Genomic DNA, 20,350 nt, shown 5'->3' with positions numbered 1-20,350 from the left:
CTTCTGAAATGACGTAGGTAACAGAATACAAACTATATGTTACGTCTTCCCTATGAGCTAACCGTGTTGATAATATGACCTAGCAATTTTTTACAGCCTAGGAATGGGAGAGATCGTTTGAATATTCCGAGGATGGTTGAGCTCTTTACTCTGTAAAATGTACGAATGGTGACGGGCATCGACAGTGTTAACTGTATGGGTATTTCCATTAAATTATAGAGCTACTTACTCATCATGTGACTCGGATTCTTGAAATTCGCTATATCGAAAATAGCCTACTGTGTCTTAGAATTGAGTTTGAGAAAAGAAAAAGAGAGTAAATTGGTGAAACTGATTTCGAGTGCGTCTGTACATCGGGTTTTAGATTTTTTTTTTGGGGGGGAGGGGATTGATTCCGCAATATCGGCTATGGAACTCACAGGTGTTTCATATACGAGATGTATCTGTAAGCCTGTATCACCTTTGCCCTTGTTGTTCTCGGTTGCGAACCTCGGGAGTTACTGCACCGTCTGTCATTCAACCTTGCCAACCTGGGAAGGTGCCGAGACTACGACAGTCCTGATTCATTTGAGGTCTGGGTTTTGAAGCTTTTCGGCACTCCTCCCGTTTGATTTTTATTTTTCCAACGAATTTATATTCAAGAAAAGGGTGACTCGCCTCTTCCATGGCGGCTTTGCTATGGCACGTTAAGTCGGAAATCCTATAAGCAGTTTCAGCTAATATTTACTATCTTTAGCTGCAGATTTTCTGAGCTAAGTCAGATGTCAGCAATATGAATGATGTGACCATGCGGCTTAACCACGTGGGAGAAACTCAATGTTAAAAATGAGAGCCATACCACTTCGGGTAACACCCCAAATATTGGTCGGTAGGTCTTTGGTCTTCAAAATCCCCGATTCCTCTGGTACCCTTAAACGTTAGTTGAGTATTATTTTTCATTATCACTGGCCTTATATATTTTCTAACTCCCATGATTTTGATAGCTTAGCACGCAGCATTATGTTCTCAGATTGCTGCCTTTTTTCGGCTGTGTTCATATCAATTCACACAAGACTATTACTTATAAATATCTTGGAAGGCTTAGACCGCAACTCGGATAGACCACCGGTCGTGGCCAAGGAGCTATACAAAGAAACGTCATCCTGCCCGCAACACCGGAAATAAAACTCTTGGAAATCAACAAAGAAAAGGTGTTGCCTGGTCTGCATAATCGGACAATCGTGCGATTCTCAGCAATCATGAGTCTATCTCTTTCAGCGTGATTCCCTCGGATAGGGATGGTCCAAGCTTGGTACTATACGATGTTCCCTTTGTCTCCGGTATCTACAGAAACGGTTAGAAACATGCTTTCTTTGACATCCCTGTGTTGATAAGAAGGGTCAATGCGCAACACGATTATCTTCTGTACCTCGCGACGTACAGTTTCTGCCCGCACGTCCCATATTCACTGAAGTGGGTGTTGGAACTATGTGAGTTTGTCCCTCCGAGGCGTCGAAGGAGATAAAAGTGAAAGTAATTTTGCCAATGATGCTTTTTAATGCAACGTATTGACGGTTATTCAACAGCTGGAAGTTGAATCTCAAGGCAACCTCTTAATTGGCACTCTGTAGAGTGGAGTTCACGTCCTACGTAATAGGATATACAGGTATGTGGTGATATAGCGGCCGTACCGTATCAGGATATTGCCATTCTTGTGGGGTTCCGGCTCCGACTTTGATGTAGACTCGCTTTGTTCATACCACTTTCTGAAAGTAGGGATACGTCTTTTCGGGGCTAGAATTGTATGTTCAATGTGTCCAGGGTAGCAAGGTCTTGGTCTGATTCTGATCAAAGTCGAAATGACCAATGTGGCGTCGTGAGTAAAGGTCCGGGCTTCGTGTAGATACGGAACCCTACTCCACGTGGCTTTCAGGATACCGGGTCCGACATAGTTTTCAAAGAAACTGAGGACTATTCTTGGGTCAGATTAGGTCTATAGAGCAACCCCACAAAGTACTCAATGTAGGGTGGCGATCGAAGCCGTATCAACGAACAGATATAATCCTTTTTGCGAGGACGTAAAGAAGATGTTGATTTCATGCATTCACTCTGTTTATTCCTGAATACTCTGACACGCACACTCCGCTCAAATCTCGAGGGAAATGGCAGATTCGGATGGTTTTGGATCTCGCAACACTAGAGTCTCTATGCCAGTATTTTTTGTGAGTTTCGGATTTGCGTTAAATAGAAGAGGTTATTTTCATTAACTGTCTCATTCAATAGGGTATGCTATGGGCTCTCACGGGCCTCTCATTTATATTCGTTGCTTTCCGCATAACCGTCCATGTTCACTCGTTCCGTCGCCTCTGGTTAGATGATTTTCTTTCCATTATTGCCTGGGTTATTATGCTCACAGCTGCAATTCTTTGGCAAATTGAGGGAGGGACCCTTTATCATATATATGCGGTCGGCGATGGAAAGGAACAATTCACCCCGGAATTTCTGGATAAATATGTTCGGTTTTTCCGCTTCACTGCTCCGTACCAGACTCTCTTCTTTACTGGTCTGTGGTGTATCAAGTTTGGGTTCATGGTATTTTTCTATCGACTCAGATCGAAGGTCAGAACCCACCAGATATGGTACTGGGTTGTGCTTTTCTTCACTGTTAGTGTCTATATTGTGTGCATGGGGGTCATCGAGTACAAATGCAGCTTTGGAGGGGCGGAATATATCCTAAGTGAGAGTTCAAGAGCCAATTTAAGCAAGTATACTAAGGCTGTTGTGCAGACGAATGCCCCAAGGTACATCATATTCATTACGAGCAACGCACTTTCTGGTCCATGTGCGCTGGTGATGTTGTCACGGACTTAATGAGTGGGCTCCTTCAACCCATTCTGTCATACGTCTTATCTAACAGTTCTCATCTCTCTAGTTCTTTCTATCCCAATCGTTACGCTGTGGGACACAAAGATCTCGCGACGACATAAGATAATCCTGTTTAGCATCTTCTCCGCCACTATAGTGGTCATGGTTATCGCTATCCTCCGTGTAGCGGTTGATACTTCTATTGACGGTCCTGTCAATCTCGGCTGGCTCATTTTTTGGAGCTTCATTGAGATCAATACAGGTATACTGCCAACAATGACCAGATTATGTAATTTCTGACTTTTATTCTGCAGCGATCATAATCTCTTGCGCTGTTTCCCTCCGGCAAATATTCGTCAAATCAAAGAAGCGAAGCTCTCGACCGTCAGCTGCTTCATCAAATATCACACCCAAAAAGGTATATCCTAAAATGCATGGGCGGTTTATTGGAGATATAGAATCACACAATAGTGATGAGATCGTGTTATCCCCGTTGAGCGATGTTCATGTCCGTCGGGATTTTGAAGTGACCACTGCTTCTGTAGCCCAGAGCAGTGAGGGCGTGAATCTTTGCCGACATCAGAAGAGCTTTGAATAATTCCTTGAATTCTGCAATGGCATGAGCCTCATCTGCTGCTTGTCTTTCATTCATGTTTATGTCATGTATCGGCGTTGAGAGATAAAACAACCCCTGCCAATGTTATACGGGAAATATTGAATGCTTAATGAGATCTGGTGGGCTATTTCCAGGGGATTTTGCAGTAACGTTTAATAGCAGCTTCACAATAAGGCAATATTTACTGGCGAACCACAGTGAAGCCAAACAAGTAGGGAACTTGCCGGGCTTCTTTGGTCCTGGTTCTCACCCAATCCAATGGATCCACAAGAGCGTTGTGACAGGGCGAAAGAATGAACATATTATTTGCCATGAGTCTTTGTTGTAAGTAGACGCATACGGGGCGAGGAAGCGGCATCAGGTGGAAATAGATTGCTATTTATTCCCGAATCAAATATCAGGGTAGCTTAATCAGCGATTCCCCTCTTGTCAAGTCTCCTTTGATCATCTCTCCTGTGAAGGATCAAAATCTCCAAACGAGTTCCCAACGCCTGCTCCACGCAAGTACTCCAAAGGGGGTTGAAAGCCGACGAATCCGATGTTAGGACTAGACAACTCAAAGCCCATGACCTTTTGGGCCTCAGCCGACCAGGATAGAACTTCGTCCGCAGAATTTGCGAGGTAAGTATTCTCTTCTTGGCGATAAAACCCACGCGTGAAAAACATCCCATGCACTTTCCGCCTTTCCGTCTGGGTGATATTCGCTCCCCCTGCGTGATATAGCCCACCCAGCATAACCCAACAGTCGGTCACATCCATTTGTGCCGCACCGGCCTCATGCATCATGGGGGCGCGATCGGAGCCCCAGACATGACTACCTGGGATAGCCAGGGTAGCCCCATTCTCCATGGTGGTCTGTACTCCTGGGACCATAAACGCCATCATCACGTCTGAGCCCACTTTGTAGCCTGTTGCTGTCTGATCCTCATGATCTACGTGGTAATTCTTGTCGTCTCGGTGTAGTCGCTGGGCTTTGGCGCCCGGGCCAATGTCAAATGTCATAGCTACAGAGCAAACCGCTTCACTTGTATAAGTATGTTTGGTTTCGCCATAGAAGTTCGACGTTGTTTTATCGATAAACTTGGCTGTCAACGTTCGGACCAGGCGATCGACTAACCATGTTTCTCTGGCTGTCTTACTGCGGCCAGCTAGGTTGGCACATCGCCGTGTTTCTTCGGGAAAGAGATCGCCCTATTGATGATTAGGAGACAACTCTGAGAGAATGAAACCTTTGACCTACCTTCCACGGCTTATCTTGGTCAAGGTAAGGCTGTACTTCGGCATTGACCTTCTTCACCGTCTCAACATCGGTAAAATTCTTGATAACACAACAGCCATCCTGAATGATAGCTCTAATGATCGCAGCCTCGTCACCGCGGTCAACACGTTGGATTCTTTGTTTGACAGCCATGTTTGGTAAATCTGATACCAGGTGCGACCAATATTTAAATTCCCTCAGAGCCGGCCCTGATAACCTCACTATATCCGACGAATCGAGTGATTTATACTGGCAGGTGGAGCCGTAGTCCGAAGATAACAACAACTGCCAATGGCGGAGATTCTTTTACCTATCGCATCCCCCGCTTTTCCTATTAGGATGTCAACACCGACAGCACAGCGCTCATGCCTGAGCTGCCGCGCTCGAAAGGTGCGATGTGACCGAGTCTCACCTCAGTGTTCCCGATGCAAGAAGCGAAGACTTGAGTGTGAGATCCCTGAACCTCCGCCTCGGGTGCTTTGGCTGCGCCCACTGACGGGGCTCCACGAAGAGCCGGATGAGGAGTTCCATGCAAGACGAGAGCTTCTGTTTGGAAGTATGCACTTATGCACAGCTCTGTTCTGTCATCAGATGATTCTGACACTTTGGATCACAGGACACCATCAAGCACAGACTTCGGCCGATTTGGCCTCGCTAACTGGCAAGAACTCTATTGTGTCAATTTTGGAAAAGCTTGACCAACAAAGCGAGAGTATCTGCTTTGATCAGGTCTTGTGCAATGGACCTTTCCACGTATTTCAACATGCGGAGGTGCAACCTGTCCAGCTCGATACCTTGTCGGAGATTCTTGGTCCTGGGTTCTGGGACCCTTCAATGACAGATACCGACTCTTTGGCCCAGTATAATCCGCACCAGCTTAACCTGGAAACCCCGGAATTCGTTAATTTCGACGCAGAGTTGCGAACCCCATCCCTGGACTTGACTGCGCTTAGCCCGTTGGATTTTCCCTCCGCAGACACGCTCGCACCATTGAGTCCACGATCCATATTCCGTGGAGAATCGCCAGCAGACCTAACCGATTTCGCACTGTCTACAGCTAAAGATCTACTTGGTCATTACCGAGAGACCTTGGTCTCATTCTTCACCCCCGCACGGGTCGCGTCGCAGTCCCCATGGGAAACAATGTACATACCAAGTGTGTTCAGCACGGTGGGCGAGATTGGACTGTCTGGGAATAGCAGCAATGCCAAAGTATCTCTTCTGTTTGCGATCTTTGCTATCAGCGCGTTCAGCTTGGATGGGCTTTCCCGCAGTACTGACGCGTCGGGGCGCCAAGACTGGCGCGCACTCGGTGAGATGTATCGTGAAAGGGCGAACAGGCGATTGAAAAGGTCCCTGCATGACTTGTCATCTGTGATCGGGAAAAAGCAAGAGAAATACAAAGATATCCTCATGGCTTTGCTAAGTATGGTCACAATTTGTGTGAGTTCTTCAACGCCGATCAAATCGCACATTCATATCTTCGCTATGCTGACCATCAATATAGGTGGTGAGTGGGAATATGGAAAATGCAGGGCACTATTTGAGAGACATCGAGGAGATTATCAATCTGTACGGTATGCGAAAAGTTGCTCGCTCATCCAAAGTGCGAATGCTTCATAGTATTTACCTCTACCTCCGTGTATTAACCGAGCGTGCATGTGCCGACGACCGACGGTCAGAATCAGGCATGGTAGAGCTCCCAGCAGCCCTCTTAGACGATTCTTCAAATTCGCGGCTTACAAACTGGGATCAAATCCTTGGGTTCCCTTCGTCTGTGTCAAGTTCTGACGTTTCGGATTTTGATCGGATCCCGAGGCATATCCCATACAAGTCAGCATTCGAGGAGATATACTCCGTACCACAATCGTTGTTCAAGCTTATTCTCCAAACAACACAACTGGCAACGCGGGTTCAAAAGCTGGAGATTGCTGGAAGATCAAAGGTCACTGATCATGATGCACTCGCGGTCAAGGTCAAGGAGTTGGAAAACAACATCTGCGATTGGGAACATCAAACGAGGGATGATCTGAAATATCATCGCGCAGCAAATACTCCCCAAAAAGAGGAGTTCCCTTATCACCTTGTTCAGGCAGTACAAAAGGCACTGCTCATCTACTTTTATCGCTGCATAAGAGATGTCAACCCGGCTATGGTACAGCTGTATGTGCAGCAAACAATCTATCATCTCCTTGAATACGATAGGCAAAAGCAGAATTACGAAGATCAGTCATCCAATACCTGCTGGCCTGGGTTCATCGCGGGATGCGAGGCACAGGATCCTCATCTCAGAGACCAGATTGCCAGTTGGCTGGATCGATCTGGTCAGTCCACTGGTATTCGCATGTTTATTGTGGCTCGCGAAGCTGTACAAAAGGTCTGGCAGGCTCGGAGCTACCCAGGTATGGAAACTGTTCCTTGGAATCGGGTGCTAGACAAGTACAGTGACCTAAGGGTTTTGGTGCTAAGCTAGTTTTGAATTTGATTTTTTTTTTTTTTTGATCATTATCTCATTCTCCCCAAGCAGTTGCAACTGATACGTGTATTCTTCACAAGGCTTTGTATCCATCATGTGATACAGCAGATTCATATTGCAGGTACACCTGGAATTCAGCGAAAAGACTTTCCTGCGTCATGGTTAGCAAGTTGACCAAAACACCATATACCCCAATGCTCTTCCGGAAGGCTTACTGGATCACTTGTATTTTCAAAGGTAAAGCGCGCAGCTTCATCATCAATATACACCTTCTTGCGACCTGCTGCAACTGCAGCATCTGCAGCAAGTTGCACCTGGCAACTCTTCTCCATCAAAAGGAAAAGATACGCCGCTTCATCTAAAGTCCCTCCCACTGTCAAAAGGCCATGATTTCTCAAGATCATTCCCTTACCATTCCCGAGACTCTTCGCCAGCTCGTTCGACTCCTCCTCCTTTAAGACAACACCGCCAAAATCCTCATACACACTCTGTGCATTGCCGTAGAAAATAGCAACGTCTTGATTCAGCATCTCAAGAGGCTGGGCAAAAGCCGACCAGGCTTTGCCGTAAGTCGAATGGAAATGGCAGGCTGCGTTCACGTCTGGTCTTTTCTTGTGAATTGCACTGTGGATCAGGAATCCTGCTGCATTTGCTGGCCTGGACGTGTTGCCTCCCACGGCGGTTCCTGATTCGTCGACTAGGATCAGGTCGGACGGGGTTATCAGTCCGAAATGTAGGCCAAGACTGCAACGGATCGTCACTTGTTAGCATGGTTCCTTGGTGTAATATGTTGTCAAAATGAAAAGGGATATGGCGAGGGCGTACGGGTTTGTCCAGAATCGATCTGGGAATTCGGGGTCCCGCAGCGATATGTGGCCTGCCATGCCCTCCACAAAACCATGTCTGGCAAAGACCCGGAAGGCGCCAGCCATGTGGTTAAGCATGTAGGCCCGGTGCTTATCAAAACTGCTAAACTTTGGAATCCCCGGTAGAGTGATTCCCTGCGACAACGCCTCCAAGCCTTTGCTTTTGGTCGGGACGGTATCGTCCACTGAGGGCGCCATATTGTTTCAAGTCCAGATATCAGACAGATAAGAAGTGAGAGGTATCAAAAGAAAAGAGTTGGGAAAATGTTGAAATGCATCATTTTCGAGTGGTCTCGGACTCTTATCAATGAGGGGAAATTATATCAGGAAGGCGACGCCGAAGTCGTTCAAGAGGCCGATAGGGCGCGATCCGAGTCCTTCTTCGGTCTTGGTATACATACCAGCTGGCTTTATATATGCAGCATGATCGCTTTTTGTTTGGATCTCAATTACAAATCAAACTGCGGAAATGGACTCAGAACTTCCAACGGGTAGCCCTGAGATATCGGCAGATATGTCTAGCAAAAAAGACCCCAGTCTTCATACCGTCCAGTCTGTAGAAGAAGGCCATATTCAAGACGATGTTGCGAAATCGGGCAATCTGCACCGGACATTGACACCTCGTCTAATTCATGTATGTCCTGTTCATTGACATTAACAAAAAAAAAGAACGTTTCCAATTGAACTAACAATGACTCTTGCACAACACAGGTCATTTCACTTGGCTCGAACGTTGGCAGCGGACTTTTCATTGCTACAGGGAAAGCGCTGGCACAGGGAGGTCCAGGGAATATGTTTCTCGGTTATCTCATTGTTTGTATTGGCGTATGGGCCAATCTCCAAACCCTTACGGAAATGACAATCGCATTTCCCACATCCGGCAACTATATCGACTATGCTGATCGCTGGGTTGACCCTGCATTGGCTTTTGGGGCGGGTTTGGCTGAATGGTTAGGTGAGTTGATAGTCCGCAACTACATCCTTTGGGACGTATATGGTCTAATACTGTGTGGTAGGGTGGACGTCTGTTTTCGCTTCTGAGGCTACCTTTTTCGTTGTTCTTGTCAATTTTTGGGCTGAAGGGGCCATACCGGAGGCTGCTCTACGTAAGTACTCTATGTCAATCTTGATACTTTGTTATGTCTCTTTCTCACATTGAGTCACAGTGACAATCTTTCTCGTTCTATGCCTTGCTGTTTTCCTGGTGCCAAACAAATATTTCGGTTGGGTAGAATACTTCGGATCACTAGTTAAAGTGTTTCTTTTCATCTTTATCACACTCATCTCACTTGCAATCATTGGTGGTGCCGGCCCGTCGGGCTATGTTAGAGATGGAAGCACTTGGACCGACTTGCCAGTTTTCAAAAACGGCTTTGGGGCAAGTCTTTTTCTGGTCATATCCTTTCTTTGTTGCCGATACTAATATCTGTTGCAGGGCTTTGCAAATGCTGCACTTCTTGCCATCTGGGCCGCCGGAGATCAAGTCTTTATCGGAGTAATGGGCGGCGAAGCTGAATCGCCTCGGTATTCCATGGCGCACTCGGCAAACCTAGTTCCCTGGCGAGTGGGAGTATTTTACCTTGTCTCGGTCGTTCTCGTCTCCCTGATTGTGCCGTCAGATGATTCACGTCTACTAGGAAGTTCGAGTTCTGCTGCTTCACCTTTCGTTATTGCAGTCCAGAATGCGGGAATTAAGGGTGTTCCTGACTTGATCAACGCGTGCATGATCATTGGAATTACGGCAATCGCCCTGGAAAGCATCTTCCTTCCTTCTCGGATTCTTCGCACAATGGCACTTCAAGAGCTCATACCCTCCTTTTTGGCCAAGACGGATGAAATGGGGCGACCAAGATGGGCCCTCTCTATTACGGCCACCGTGGCAATTATCTTGACTTATATGAGTTTGAGCGGTAAATATAGACACCCCTCTACTTTTCTTTCGGTTCCTTTGCTCACTGAAAATGAATACATAGCGGGCGGATTGGAGGTTTTGAACTGGCTGATCTCCATCACAAGTACATCATTCTTTATAAACTGGGCCATTATTGCATTTACGTCGTTTCGATTCCGCGCAGCCGTCAAAGCCCAGAAAGGCTCGATTTTCAACGGACCGTATGGATGGAAATCTCCTTACTGGCCTCTCGCTCCGACTACAGTTTTGGTTATTTCTGCCTTCTTGTTAGTATGCGTTCTATATTTGAGCATCGACGGTGTAGTATGTAATCAATCTTCTCTTGCATCAAATCGGGCCCTAACAGTGGTTTCCATACAGACCCAGACTGGTTTCACCGTGTACAGCTTTTTCTCCTACAACATTGGTCTTGTATTGATTATTGTATCAATGATCTTATACAAAATTATTTTACGCACACCATGGCGTGATCCAGCAATGGCCGACTTGGTTACTGGCCACCGCATACTAACAGCGCATGAGATACAAGAGTTGGATGCCTATTATCAGCGACCAATGTGGCGGCGGGTGGGCACTTATTTAAGGATGTGGTGATCATTATTGATGAAAACAAACGTAATGTGTTGGTATAATTTATTATAGACATCTTGGCCGCCTGTAGATCTAATCGACAGGCTGTGAAGTCCTGGTTTATTCCAATGTAATTAGTTGTGCAATCTCCAAACGATTTACAGAGTACTGCTACTCGAGATATTAACCAAAGGAAAAACTAACATTCAGATGCCCATCTTTCCTTGCCACATCTTGAAAAGCCTTAAAGAGGACGGCCGAGATTGATACGTCTGATAAAAACCAGTTCCGCTCGAAGGGCTCACCTACAAAGCAGGAAGAGTCTGTCTTTTGGACATAGGACCAGAGTATTTCAATTGGTAGCTCGGTTTTCGCATATGGTTGAACCTCTTTCAATGCACAAAAGAGGCGCCGTAAAACAGTTCTACAGTGTCTATGGTAGGGACGTGGAAACTCAGTCAGAATTGGGTTTGGCTGACGTGGAGAAGATGGGGTCTTCAGCGAGACTCAAAATCCGGGGAACCTGAAAATCACCAAAATTAAATAAAGCAAGTACACCCGCATTTCAGTTGTTTGTTGGAGTCAATATCAATTTTAACAGTCAGAGACCGTAACGGGGGCTCATAAGCGCGGCTATGGCTCCCGATCTGGACGTGGGGAGCCCCATGTTGCCCTATTACATCACTCGACACTCTCTAGACCGTTTTGGGTAAACTCGCTCAGAACAATTGAATCTCCACTCCAAACGAAGCGGGATAATCTCCATAGCATCCCACTTGGAAATCATATAAGTCCTCGCAGATCCCCCACAATGTAGAGAGAAATATCCCCCCTTTACCAAAAATCAAGATTTGACAACATGGTTCAGATCAAGACCCCATCCGCCTCTATGCTTCTCGCAAGTTTGACCGCTATGGGCGCCGCTATCGGTTGCTCCGCGGCAACTGTAACCAACAGCCTATTGCTTGCCGAAGTAGCCAACCAGCTATCCATCCCAGCATCGACATGGTCCGCCAACGGCACGCACACAGCGAAGGGGTACACCAGCAAGTCCGCTGAAACAGCCTATGTCGAGGGCCTGAAGCAAGACTGCGATAACATCAATCTGAACAAGAAGCTTGCCACCGACTTCCGCAGCGACGTCCTCGGTGCGGGCGTGATCGGATTCTTTTATAAGTGCGAGAAGATCAGTGACGATACCAACAAGTACTGGTTCACTATCAGTGCTGGAAACAAGGCTCAGATTGATCAGCTTTGTGATCAGGATACTACCTATCCCATTGTCTATGATCAACAGCACAATACTTGGTTTATTGATGAGCCTTTTGATTGCACTCGTCGTACCAACCCAACAGACTTTTTCTAGGTTATGACATGACTTGCACTGGTAAGTTCAGCACGCGCCCAAAATGTTTAGATTAAGAGACTAACAACGGCTGAAAGTGGGAATGGAGCCTAGATTGAATGTCACACTTGAGGTGCTCCTTTTTGTTCTCAATTTTGATGCCCAGGTGGCTTCCACGGTTGCGAGTCACGAAAAACCTCCATTCCTGTTGAAAAGAACGTAACGCTCAGTAGTTACAATTCCTTGTGTTTATTCCATCAACTATTCATGTACTATCTAAATTCATGTCTTATGCGATACCAAGCTGTATAAGGCGGTTGGAGATTCAAATAAAAAACAATCCTTGTGCTAAAAAAAAATGATGAACAGAAAGGAAAATTGTGTAGAGTACAAGACATCACCAAAAGGCGAGAAATTAGACATCAAAAGAAATACCGGAATGAAAGAGCGTAAAAGAGAGAAAAGATTACTCTTGGCCAGTGCGGCCTTCAGGGGCATCCAAACCCCACTCAGTCTTAAGATCAGGCGTAAGAATACCTGACTTTTTGAGAATCGTCTCGGCCAGAGCTGGGACCGAATCGCTCGTGAGAATCTCCAAAATTTGCAAATTAGCCTCCAATTCGCGGGTGATCCAGTTTCGGATCTCAATGGCAACTAATGAATCCAGACCATACACCGAGATTGGCGAGGCTGGATCAAGCTCTTCGATGGGACGCATCAGAATACTGGAAATCTTTTGAAGTACAGCAGCGCCAATTGCTGCCTCGGCGGCGTCACGGTTCTTGGATTGACGGATAGCAGACGCTGGGGAAATTTCGGTGCCGCTCTGCACAGACTCGGCCAATGCGCCCGCGCCAGCGAGGGTGGATAGGCGCAAGAGATGTGATAGCTTGGTATCGTTCACCCAGAATGGCTGTTCAGTGATCGGGGTTGTCTTGACGGCTTCGAAGCCTGCCACGCAGTGGCCTTCGCAGGTTGTGTCGAAGTCCTGTCGGATGGCTGCAGTGACGAGGCCACGGATGTCGGTTGCATCGACCGACTCTGTGCCGAGCTGCTTGGTGATTGCCTCGCGCTTCTGGTCGTCAGAAAGATATCCGACTCCACGAACGACCGGCAGATCGATTGTCGAGCAGCGCATCTTCGCTGACTCGGGGTATTGGGCAAGTGCTGCCATGAAGGTTCCACTGGCAGCGTATGGGGATTGACCCATGTTACCGACGAAGCTGGCGGCGGATGAAAGGTTCACGAAGAAGTCGACACTGCCGTTGCTGGTTGTGATTGCGTGTTGGACGTTCCAGATGCCATGGACTCGAGGCATCATAACCGTCTGGTAGTCCTCGAAGCTGAGCTTCTCAAATAGCGTATCCTAAGAATAATGTCAGCGGAGGTAATAATTTAGGGTGTGGAGGACTACTTACACGAAGAACCATGGCTCCGAACACAACACCGCGAGCAGCAGGCATGCGAGCGAGAACGGGGGCGAGATTCTGTTCAACGCTGGACTTGTCCGCAACATCGCAGCGACAGACCTCGACATTGACTCCTTGCCGAGTAAGTTCTTCAATAGCCTGCTTCGCCTTTTCAGTCGAGGCACCGCTCCTCGAAACCAGGATAAGACTTTTGGCTCCTTTCTCCGGCAACCAGCTGGCAATGTCAAGACCAATCCCGCCAGTTCCACCAACGATGATATAGGATGCATCAGATCGGAGGAGATTCTCGTCTCTTCTCGCAGGATGGACCTAGATTGTCTGTCAGACCATGTATGTACCGGGTTGTAAACAGGGGAAACATACCTTAACCATAGAATCATCTGTAATCTGAACGACCATTTTTCCAATGACCTGTCCACCCTGCAAGGCCCGGAATCCAGTTTCGACCTGAGAGATCGGGAGAGTAGTGACCTGCCACCTAGCCTGGGCATTAGAGTCGACAAATAATTTGAAAGCATCACGCAGAAGGCGTTTGGTCAACTGCGGGCGCTTCTCTCGAACCATGCCCAAGTCGACTGACGCGAATGAGAGATTTTTGTTGAAGTGGGCCATCTCCAATCTGGAGTTCTGCGTAATGTCACGCTTTCCAAGTTCGATGAATCGTCCAAACGGCGCAACGCACTCGAATGTAGCCTGCAATGCATCGCCGCTGAGAGAGTTGAGTGCAACATCTACACCTTGGCCACCGGTGGCGCGCTGAATGCCTCGGGCAAAGGACATATCACGACTGAAGAAGATCTGCTCCTCTTTGAGCTGGTACGTCTCCATTAGGAAGTTCTTCTTCTCGATGCTGCCAACCGTGGCAAAAATCTTGGCCCCAATGCTTTGAGCAATAATGATCGCCGCTTGACCAACCCCGCCGGCGGCGGCATGAATCAAGACACTCTCGTCTTGGGTCAATCGGCCGAGATCAATTAGCGAGTAGTATGCCGTACAGAACACAGCGGGGATAGAGGCTGCGATCTCAAAGGACATATCGTCTGGAATAACCCAAGCACCGGATGATGGGCACCGGGTGAAGGTGGACAACGATCCAGGGGACATCGCACAGACACGATCTCCAACCTTGAAATCAGAGACTGCAGAGCCTACCTGAGTGACAACACCGCTACATTCCTGGCCTAGTCTGTCACCTTTGAGTTGACCCATTGCCATCAGGACGTCCCTGAAGTTGAGACCAGTGCTGTATACTTGGATCTCAATGTGATCATCTGGTAGAGATGCGTTGCAGGAGGTATCGTCTGTGAAGTAAAGTTCATCCAAGCCTCGGCCCTCTCCAGCAGCAAGTTTCAATGCCCGGTTCTGCTTGAAGGGTTGCAGCTGGGGAGGCGCAGTCGGCGTCTCTTGTTGAACACTGAGGTTCAGGGCGTGGTTGTCGACCAGTCGAGGAACACAGACATTACCATTTCGAACGACAAATTCCCAGTCACTGTGCATCAACTGCGAACGCTGGCAGAAGACACCCTTGAACACGTTCAACATGTGGCTAACAGCTTCAGCGTCGGGCATACTCTCCCGTTCGCCTAGATCCAGAGTGGCAAACTGGAGACCAGTCTCTGACCGGACCGTGCGGGCAAGACCAATTGCCATATTTGCGCCAAGGGACTCCAGGTCGTGTTTACTGTGTCGAACAACCCACAATAGACCACGAGCACGACTCAACAGTCGCTGGAGTGCCTGGAATTTTTCCTGTGTGAGATGAGACAGGATTGAGCGGTCCATGCCACCAAGGAAAATGCACCATTTCCCGGTGACATCGACCTCATCCGAGTTTTCAGCTGTCGTTGGCACTGCGCCGGTCATATTCTTGAGCCCGGCCTCCAAGCTAAGGAAAGATAGACTACCAATAGACTCAGTGCCAACAATGACAACATCACCATGGTTCATAGGTCCGGCAGCTGGGGCATTGGCCGTAGTGGTCATCAGACAACCAGACTGGAACGAAGCTCCCGGGTACTCCTCAACGCAGAGATCAACGCCAGTGAAGTCATTTGCCTTCATGACGTTGCTCCATCCCTCAACAGTGAGGAGAGGACCATCCTTTCGGAAGTTGTCATTGGCCAGCCACCATCCAGACAGAAGGGCAAAGGGGAAATGACGAGCCTTGGGCACAGTCTCCTCGATGAGAATGATCTTTCCACCAGGCTTAAGGAGGGACCGGATGTTGGCCATGGTCTCATTAATGTTGGATGTGGCATGCAAGACATTACAAGCAACAACAACATCATAGGAGCCAGTGTTGAAGCCCTGTCCAGTGGGATCAGCGGAGATGTCAAGAGTCTGGTATGTCATAAGATGGCCCCAGTTCTCGAATTTGGTCTTGGCCTTCTCGAAGAAACCAGGGGAAATATCGGTGTAAGTGTAGTGTCCGAACCGAGGGGTAGATCCCGGTTCTCCTCCGCCCATGCTTTCCAGGATGGGCATCGTAGCACCACCAGTACCAGCACCAATCTCGATGATGTTGAGCTCGGGGTTCTGATGAGCCATCTTGTCGATCACCACAGAGACATTGGCATAGGCTTCACGAAGAGCGTCGAGGTCACTGTAGTACCCGCCGATCCCATCATCCTCGAGGAGGACAGTCAAGGCATCGACCTTACCGCGAAGAATTTGAGGCAATAGCTCTCCAACCTTGAATGTCAGTTCACCGGCTCCGTTGATTGTTCGGTTCTGTTCCAGAATGTCAAGCGATGGAGCTTCTGCTGGGCCAGCCTTTTCACAGGTCTTCTGGGCCCAGCGGTAGAACTTCTGATGCTGAGGCTCAAAGGTGGAGATCTCATCCTCCGAAACCGACTTCAGCATTTTCCGCAGGTAGTACTCTGCGACAGATTCCAATTGCTGCATGCGTTTGATCCCTTGCGTTGTATCGGTCTCTGGACGTGCAAGCTGACGGTAATCATCGCTAGAGAGGAAGTCAAAGCAAGGCTCATATTGCAGCTTGTAGCAAATTTGGTCTGGGGCATTGTCCTTGGATCCCTTGATGTCATTTGACACAGGCACCAAAGTGATACCACTAATGTCAATCAACAGATTGGCCGAGTTGCTCGGATCGGTAGCAAAGATACGGTTGTTTTCGGGGTCGGCAGCAGATTCACTACCGGACTGCTGACCGTATAGTTGAAGCTTGGTGCCAGCAGTGATTTCTTGATTCAATGAAACTGAGACACTCTTCACATGCGACGGGACGTGGGTGACCTGAGGTCCCGGCTCACCATAGCCACGGAGAACCCACATAATCTGACTACACAGATCAAGTGTGACTGGGTGGACGATACATGGGGTCTCGTACTCATGAGGCATGGCTGCTTTGGTATCTGGAACACAGATGGTGGCCATTGCCCGACAGTCTTTGTCGACCGAGATATCAGTCAATCTTCGGAAAAGAGGACCATAGTGGACACCACCGCCCGAGATGTTCTTGTAGAGAACCTTGCTGTCGATCGGTACATTGCAAGCGTGGCGCATGTCCAGTGCTTCTTGTGCAAAGTGAGCAGTTGTCTCAAGCTGCTGTCGAGAACCATCAACAGGATTGACATCCTTGGCTTCTTGAACCATGATGAAGCCGTTGCAGTGTTGATCCCACCCACGGCCTTCGGCCCATGAAAAAACTTTGAACTCGTGCCAGCCGAGGACAGATTTGCTAGGGGCCTCAGTGCGACATGGGCGCAAGCTGAGCATGGTCTCTACGGACAGGTTGTCCGGGACTGTGAGGACGCGATTGATGAAAATGTCGCGCAGGTCGATCTTGCCTGGGGTGATGTGATGGATCTGTGCATGCTGGGAGATGGCCTCCATAGCCATGGCCAGGAATCCCGTCATGGGATACACGTTGCTCTCGTGAACTCTGTGTTCACGAATCCAAGGGTGGTCATCGGCGCGGATGGTATTCCTCCATCGGGGCTCGAAGTCCACGTTCTCCATGGTAAGTGAGCCAAGGATATCACTGCGAGGGAATTGGCGATGGAAATGATTATCGCCTAGTCGCGAATTGAACCAGTACCTTTCCGTGTGGTTCCAGGGATATTTTGGCAAATTGGTCACTACAGAGGGCTTCCTCGGTGATTGGCTGAGGTTAGGGAAGTTGATGGCCTGGAAGTTAAGGGTCATCCCATTCATGAACAAGGAGCCAGCCAGGTTCTGGACGGCCTCAATGGCGTCGACTTTCCGCTTCAGGGTGTGGAAATATTGCACATTACTCTTCGGGGCGTGGATCTGGGCAATATCTTTGACAGGAGTTTGCAGAGCAGGGTGAGGGCCAATCTCGACCAAGGTGCTGACGGGAGATACGGCCTGCTCATCTGTCAAGAGACTCTTCACGCCCTTCACAAATTCAACTCGGGAGATCAAGTTGTCAACCCAGTATGACGCATTCAAAGTGCTTCCTGGGACCAATTTGCCATGCACGGTTGAGTGGAACGGAATTGCTGAGTCCCGGGGCGCGATTTTACCGAGTAACGACCGATACTGCTGCGAGACAATCTTCATATGGTGAGAGTGGTAGGCAACATCAACTTGCAGTCTCCGAGTGAAGATGCCCTCCTTGTCCAATGCGTTTTGGAGATCGGTGATGACTTCTGCATCACCTGACAAGGTGACACTAGACTCGCTGTTTACACATGCAATGACAGCGCGGTTGCCACGCATAGCATCCAGGATTTGCTGGATGTCTGAAGCGCTAGCTCCAACGGCCAACATACCACCCTTGATGGATTTGTCATTCGCAACTAGGTTGGCTGCAACGCCACGAGAGTAAGCAACACGGACGCACTCCTCTAGTGTCAAGATGCCAGCCGCATAAGCCGCTGCAATCTCTCCACTGGAGTGACCAACCACTGCTTTCGGATGGATACCCCATGATGAGAGCAGGTCCACCAAGGCCAATTGCACTGCAGTACACGCAGGCTGGCTCATATATGCTGCCGAGATCGAGCTGGCGTTGGGGTCGGTCAAGAGTAGTTCGTCTTTGAAAATGTTAGTACATTCCAAGGGAACACCTTGTTGGAGTGCGACATACCGATAATCGAGAAGGAGGCACCAAGCAACTTCAGACATCCATCCACGGACTTCATCGTTTGCTCGAAGACGGGATAAGTGCTAAGGAGCTCCTTGCCCATCCCATGCCATTGTGCACCCTGTCCAGTGAAGACGAAGCCAATAGTAGGCTCCCTGGAGGAGCGAACAGGCTCAGTGTTCAAGAGAGATGTATTCAACTCCGCAGGCAGCTGTGAAGAAATGGCGAACCTCCACGGGAGGAAGCTTCGGCGCTGGCCCAGCGTATAGACCATGTTATCCAGGAGACTATCGTTGAATACCGGTGGGTAAAGGTCGAGATATCCACCGAGCCCTTTGCCCATCTGAATGGCGGCCTGCTTGTCATACCCAGAGACGACATACAGTTTGCGCTTTAGAGGGTCTGCGTATGCGGCACCTTCACCTTCATGGCGGGGGCCACGCTCGAGAATAACATGGGCGTTGGTCCCGCCAAAGCCGAAGTTATTCACACTTGCGTAGGGCTTGCCGCGAGGCCATGGCATCAATTTCTTGGGAACCTGTCGGGTTTTGTTTAGTAAGTGTCTTGTTCATCATTGCCGGTACTGTCTTACTTTCATATTCCATTTATCCATTGGAATCTCATCATTGGCCTTCTCGAAGTTACAATTGGGAGGGACGAAGCCTCGCTCAAGTGCCAGCGCAGTCTTGATCACAGAAACAACTCCACTAGTCCCCTCCAGATGACCAATGTTCGACTTGACAGAGCCAATGAGCAAGGGCTGTCGTGGAGTCCGTCCTTCACCGAAGACAGCATTGAGCGCCGTCGCCTCGAGCGGGTCACCGACTTTGGTGCCAGTACCATGCGCTTCAACGAATCCGACCAATTTAGGATCGATCCGTGCTTCCTTATACACTTGACGAATCAGTGCTTCTTGGGCTTCCCCGTTCGGCATTGCAATACCTCTGGTGCGTCCATCTTGATTAAGACCACTGTTCACAATGACAGATCGAATCGCGTCACCAGCGGCCTCTGCGTCTTCAAGAGATTTCAATATAATACATCCTGCACCTTCACCTCGGCCAAATCCAGTTGCCCGATGATCAAATGCATACGACCGGCCGGTGTCGGAGAGCAATCTTTCCGGTCAACTTGTTAGTGTCTGCCAAAGAAAATCCCAAAATTTGCCCTTACCTAGAACGAGTCATAGACACAAAGGCCTCTGGAATAATGTTCAAGTGGCATCCTCCTACAATCGCGAGCGAACATTCGCCATTTCGAATACTTTGCGAAGCCAGATGCAGAGCAGATAAACTGGAAGAACAAGCCGTATCGACTGAAACACTGGGCCCGTTCAAGTCGAAATAATAAGAGACACGGTTTGCCTGCAATGCCATAGCTGTACCAGTAGCCGCATACATAGGGATGCCGTCGATATCCCTCGTGTTGTTGATTTCATAGTCGGGAAATGAGCCACCGGCGAAAACACCCACCTTGGTTCCAACGATATCCTGCTGCGGAATACCGGCATTTTCGAGAGCTTCATATACACATTCAAGGAAAATACGCTGTTGCGGATCCATGGATCGGGCTTCTTGGAGGGTGATATTGAAGAAAGGCGCATCGAACAATCCGAGATCTTCTTTCAGGAAATGGGCTCCTAATGGGTTGAATGAGCCAGGACGATCCTGCTGAGGGTGGTAGAAGGCATCAGCGTTGAATCGGCTCTTCGGAACCGGCGACCAGGCACTGCGGCCTCGGGAACAGAGGTCCCAAAATTCGTCGGGCGTAGAAACCTCGCCTGGGAGGCGGCAGGACATGCCGATAATGGCCATACGCTTTGGGGCGTTACCGGTGACTTCGGTTTCGGGGATTGTGGCGGGCTCGATGACTGGTGTGCCAGTCCCGGAGGGTTGTTGGAGACGCATTGTGGATAGAATCGGATCTTGTCTGGAGTTTTGAGGTCTAATTATGTACCTGGCA

General features: G+C 48.7%; 6 protein-coding genes across 6 annotated transcripts; 3 read left to right on the top strand and 3 right to left on the bottom strand.

Annotated features, from left to right (window-relative positions):
* Positions 1 to 3,904: 3,904 nt before the first annotated feature.
* On the bottom strand, positions 3,905 to 4,871 carry PENARI_c003G04996 (phytanoyl-CoA dioxygenase family protein; the record flags this gene model as incomplete). Its single annotated transcript, XM_022628349.1, has 2 exons — positions 3,905 to 4,651; positions 4,701 to 4,871. 2 exons carry the CDS (start codon positions 4,869 to 4,871, stop codon positions 3,905 to 3,907), a joined length of 918 nt encoding a protein of 305 aa, XP_022491295.1.
* Positions 4,872 to 5,057: 186 nt separating this feature from the next.
* Positions 5,058 to 7,197, top strand: PENARI_c003G07037 (Zn(II)2Cys6 transcription factor; the record flags this gene model as incomplete). The annotated part of the gene is made up of 4 exons (XM_022628492.1): positions 5,058 to 5,274; positions 5,335 to 6,161; positions 6,226 to 7,146; positions 7,192 to 7,197. 4 exons carry the CDS (start codon positions 5,058 to 5,060, stop codon positions 7,195 to 7,197), a joined length of 1,971 nt encoding a protein of 656 aa, XP_022491436.1.
* A 70-nt stretch (positions 7,198 to 7,267) lies between these two features.
* PENARI_c003G11711 (uncharacterized protein) lies at positions 7,268 to 8,258 on the bottom strand (the record flags this gene model as incomplete). Its single annotated transcript, XM_022628813.1, has 3 exons — positions 7,268 to 7,345; positions 7,410 to 7,938; positions 8,020 to 8,258. 3 exons carry the CDS (start codon positions 8,256 to 8,258, stop codon positions 7,268 to 7,270), a joined length of 846 nt encoding a protein of 281 aa, XP_022491918.1.
* A 316-nt stretch (positions 8,259 to 8,574) lies between these two features.
* On the top strand, positions 8,575 to 10,639 carry PENARI_c003G02349 (uncharacterized protein; the record flags this gene model as incomplete). The annotated part of the gene is made up of 8 exons (XM_022628162.1): positions 8,575 to 8,694; positions 8,772 to 9,015; positions 9,077 to 9,166; positions 9,227 to 9,384; positions 9,496 to 9,970; positions 10,034 to 10,275; positions 10,333 to 10,539; positions 10,634 to 10,639. 8 exons carry the CDS (start codon positions 8,575 to 8,577, stop codon positions 10,637 to 10,639), a joined length of 1,542 nt encoding a protein of 513 aa, XP_022491387.1.
* Positions 10,640 to 11,401: 762 nt separating this feature from the next.
* PENARI_c003G07563 (uncharacterized protein) lies at positions 11,402 to 11,908 on the top strand (the record flags this gene model as incomplete). Its single annotated transcript, XM_022628531.1, has 1 exon — positions 11,402 to 11,908. The coding sequence occupies one exon, from the start codon at positions 11,402 to 11,404 to the stop codon at positions 11,906 to 11,908; it is 507 nt and encodes a 168-aa protein (XP_022491501.1).
* A 445-nt stretch (positions 11,909 to 12,353) lies between these two features.
* Positions 12,354 to 20,295, bottom strand: PENARI_c003G06333 (type I polyketide synthase; the record flags this gene model as incomplete). Its single annotated transcript, XM_022628439.1, has 6 exons — positions 12,354 to 13,253; positions 13,306 to 13,626; positions 13,681 to 18,338; positions 18,392 to 18,926; positions 18,981 to 19,506; positions 19,562 to 20,295. 6 exons carry the CDS (start codon positions 20,293 to 20,295, stop codon positions 12,354 to 12,356), a joined length of 7,674 nt encoding a protein of 2,557 aa, XP_022492110.1.
* Positions 20,296 to 20,350: the final 55 nt, after the last annotated feature.

This window comes from Penicillium arizonense (genome assembly GCF_001773325.1).
Source record: "Penicillium arizonense strain CBS 141311 chromosome Unknown PENARI_contig003, whole genome shotgun sequence".
Lineage (NCBI taxonomy): Eukaryota > Fungi > Ascomycota > Eurotiomycetes > Eurotiales > Aspergillaceae > Penicillium > Penicillium arizonense.
The sequence above is the reverse complement of the archived record's forward strand: the minus strand, read 5'-3'. Positions and strand labels throughout refer to the sequence as shown.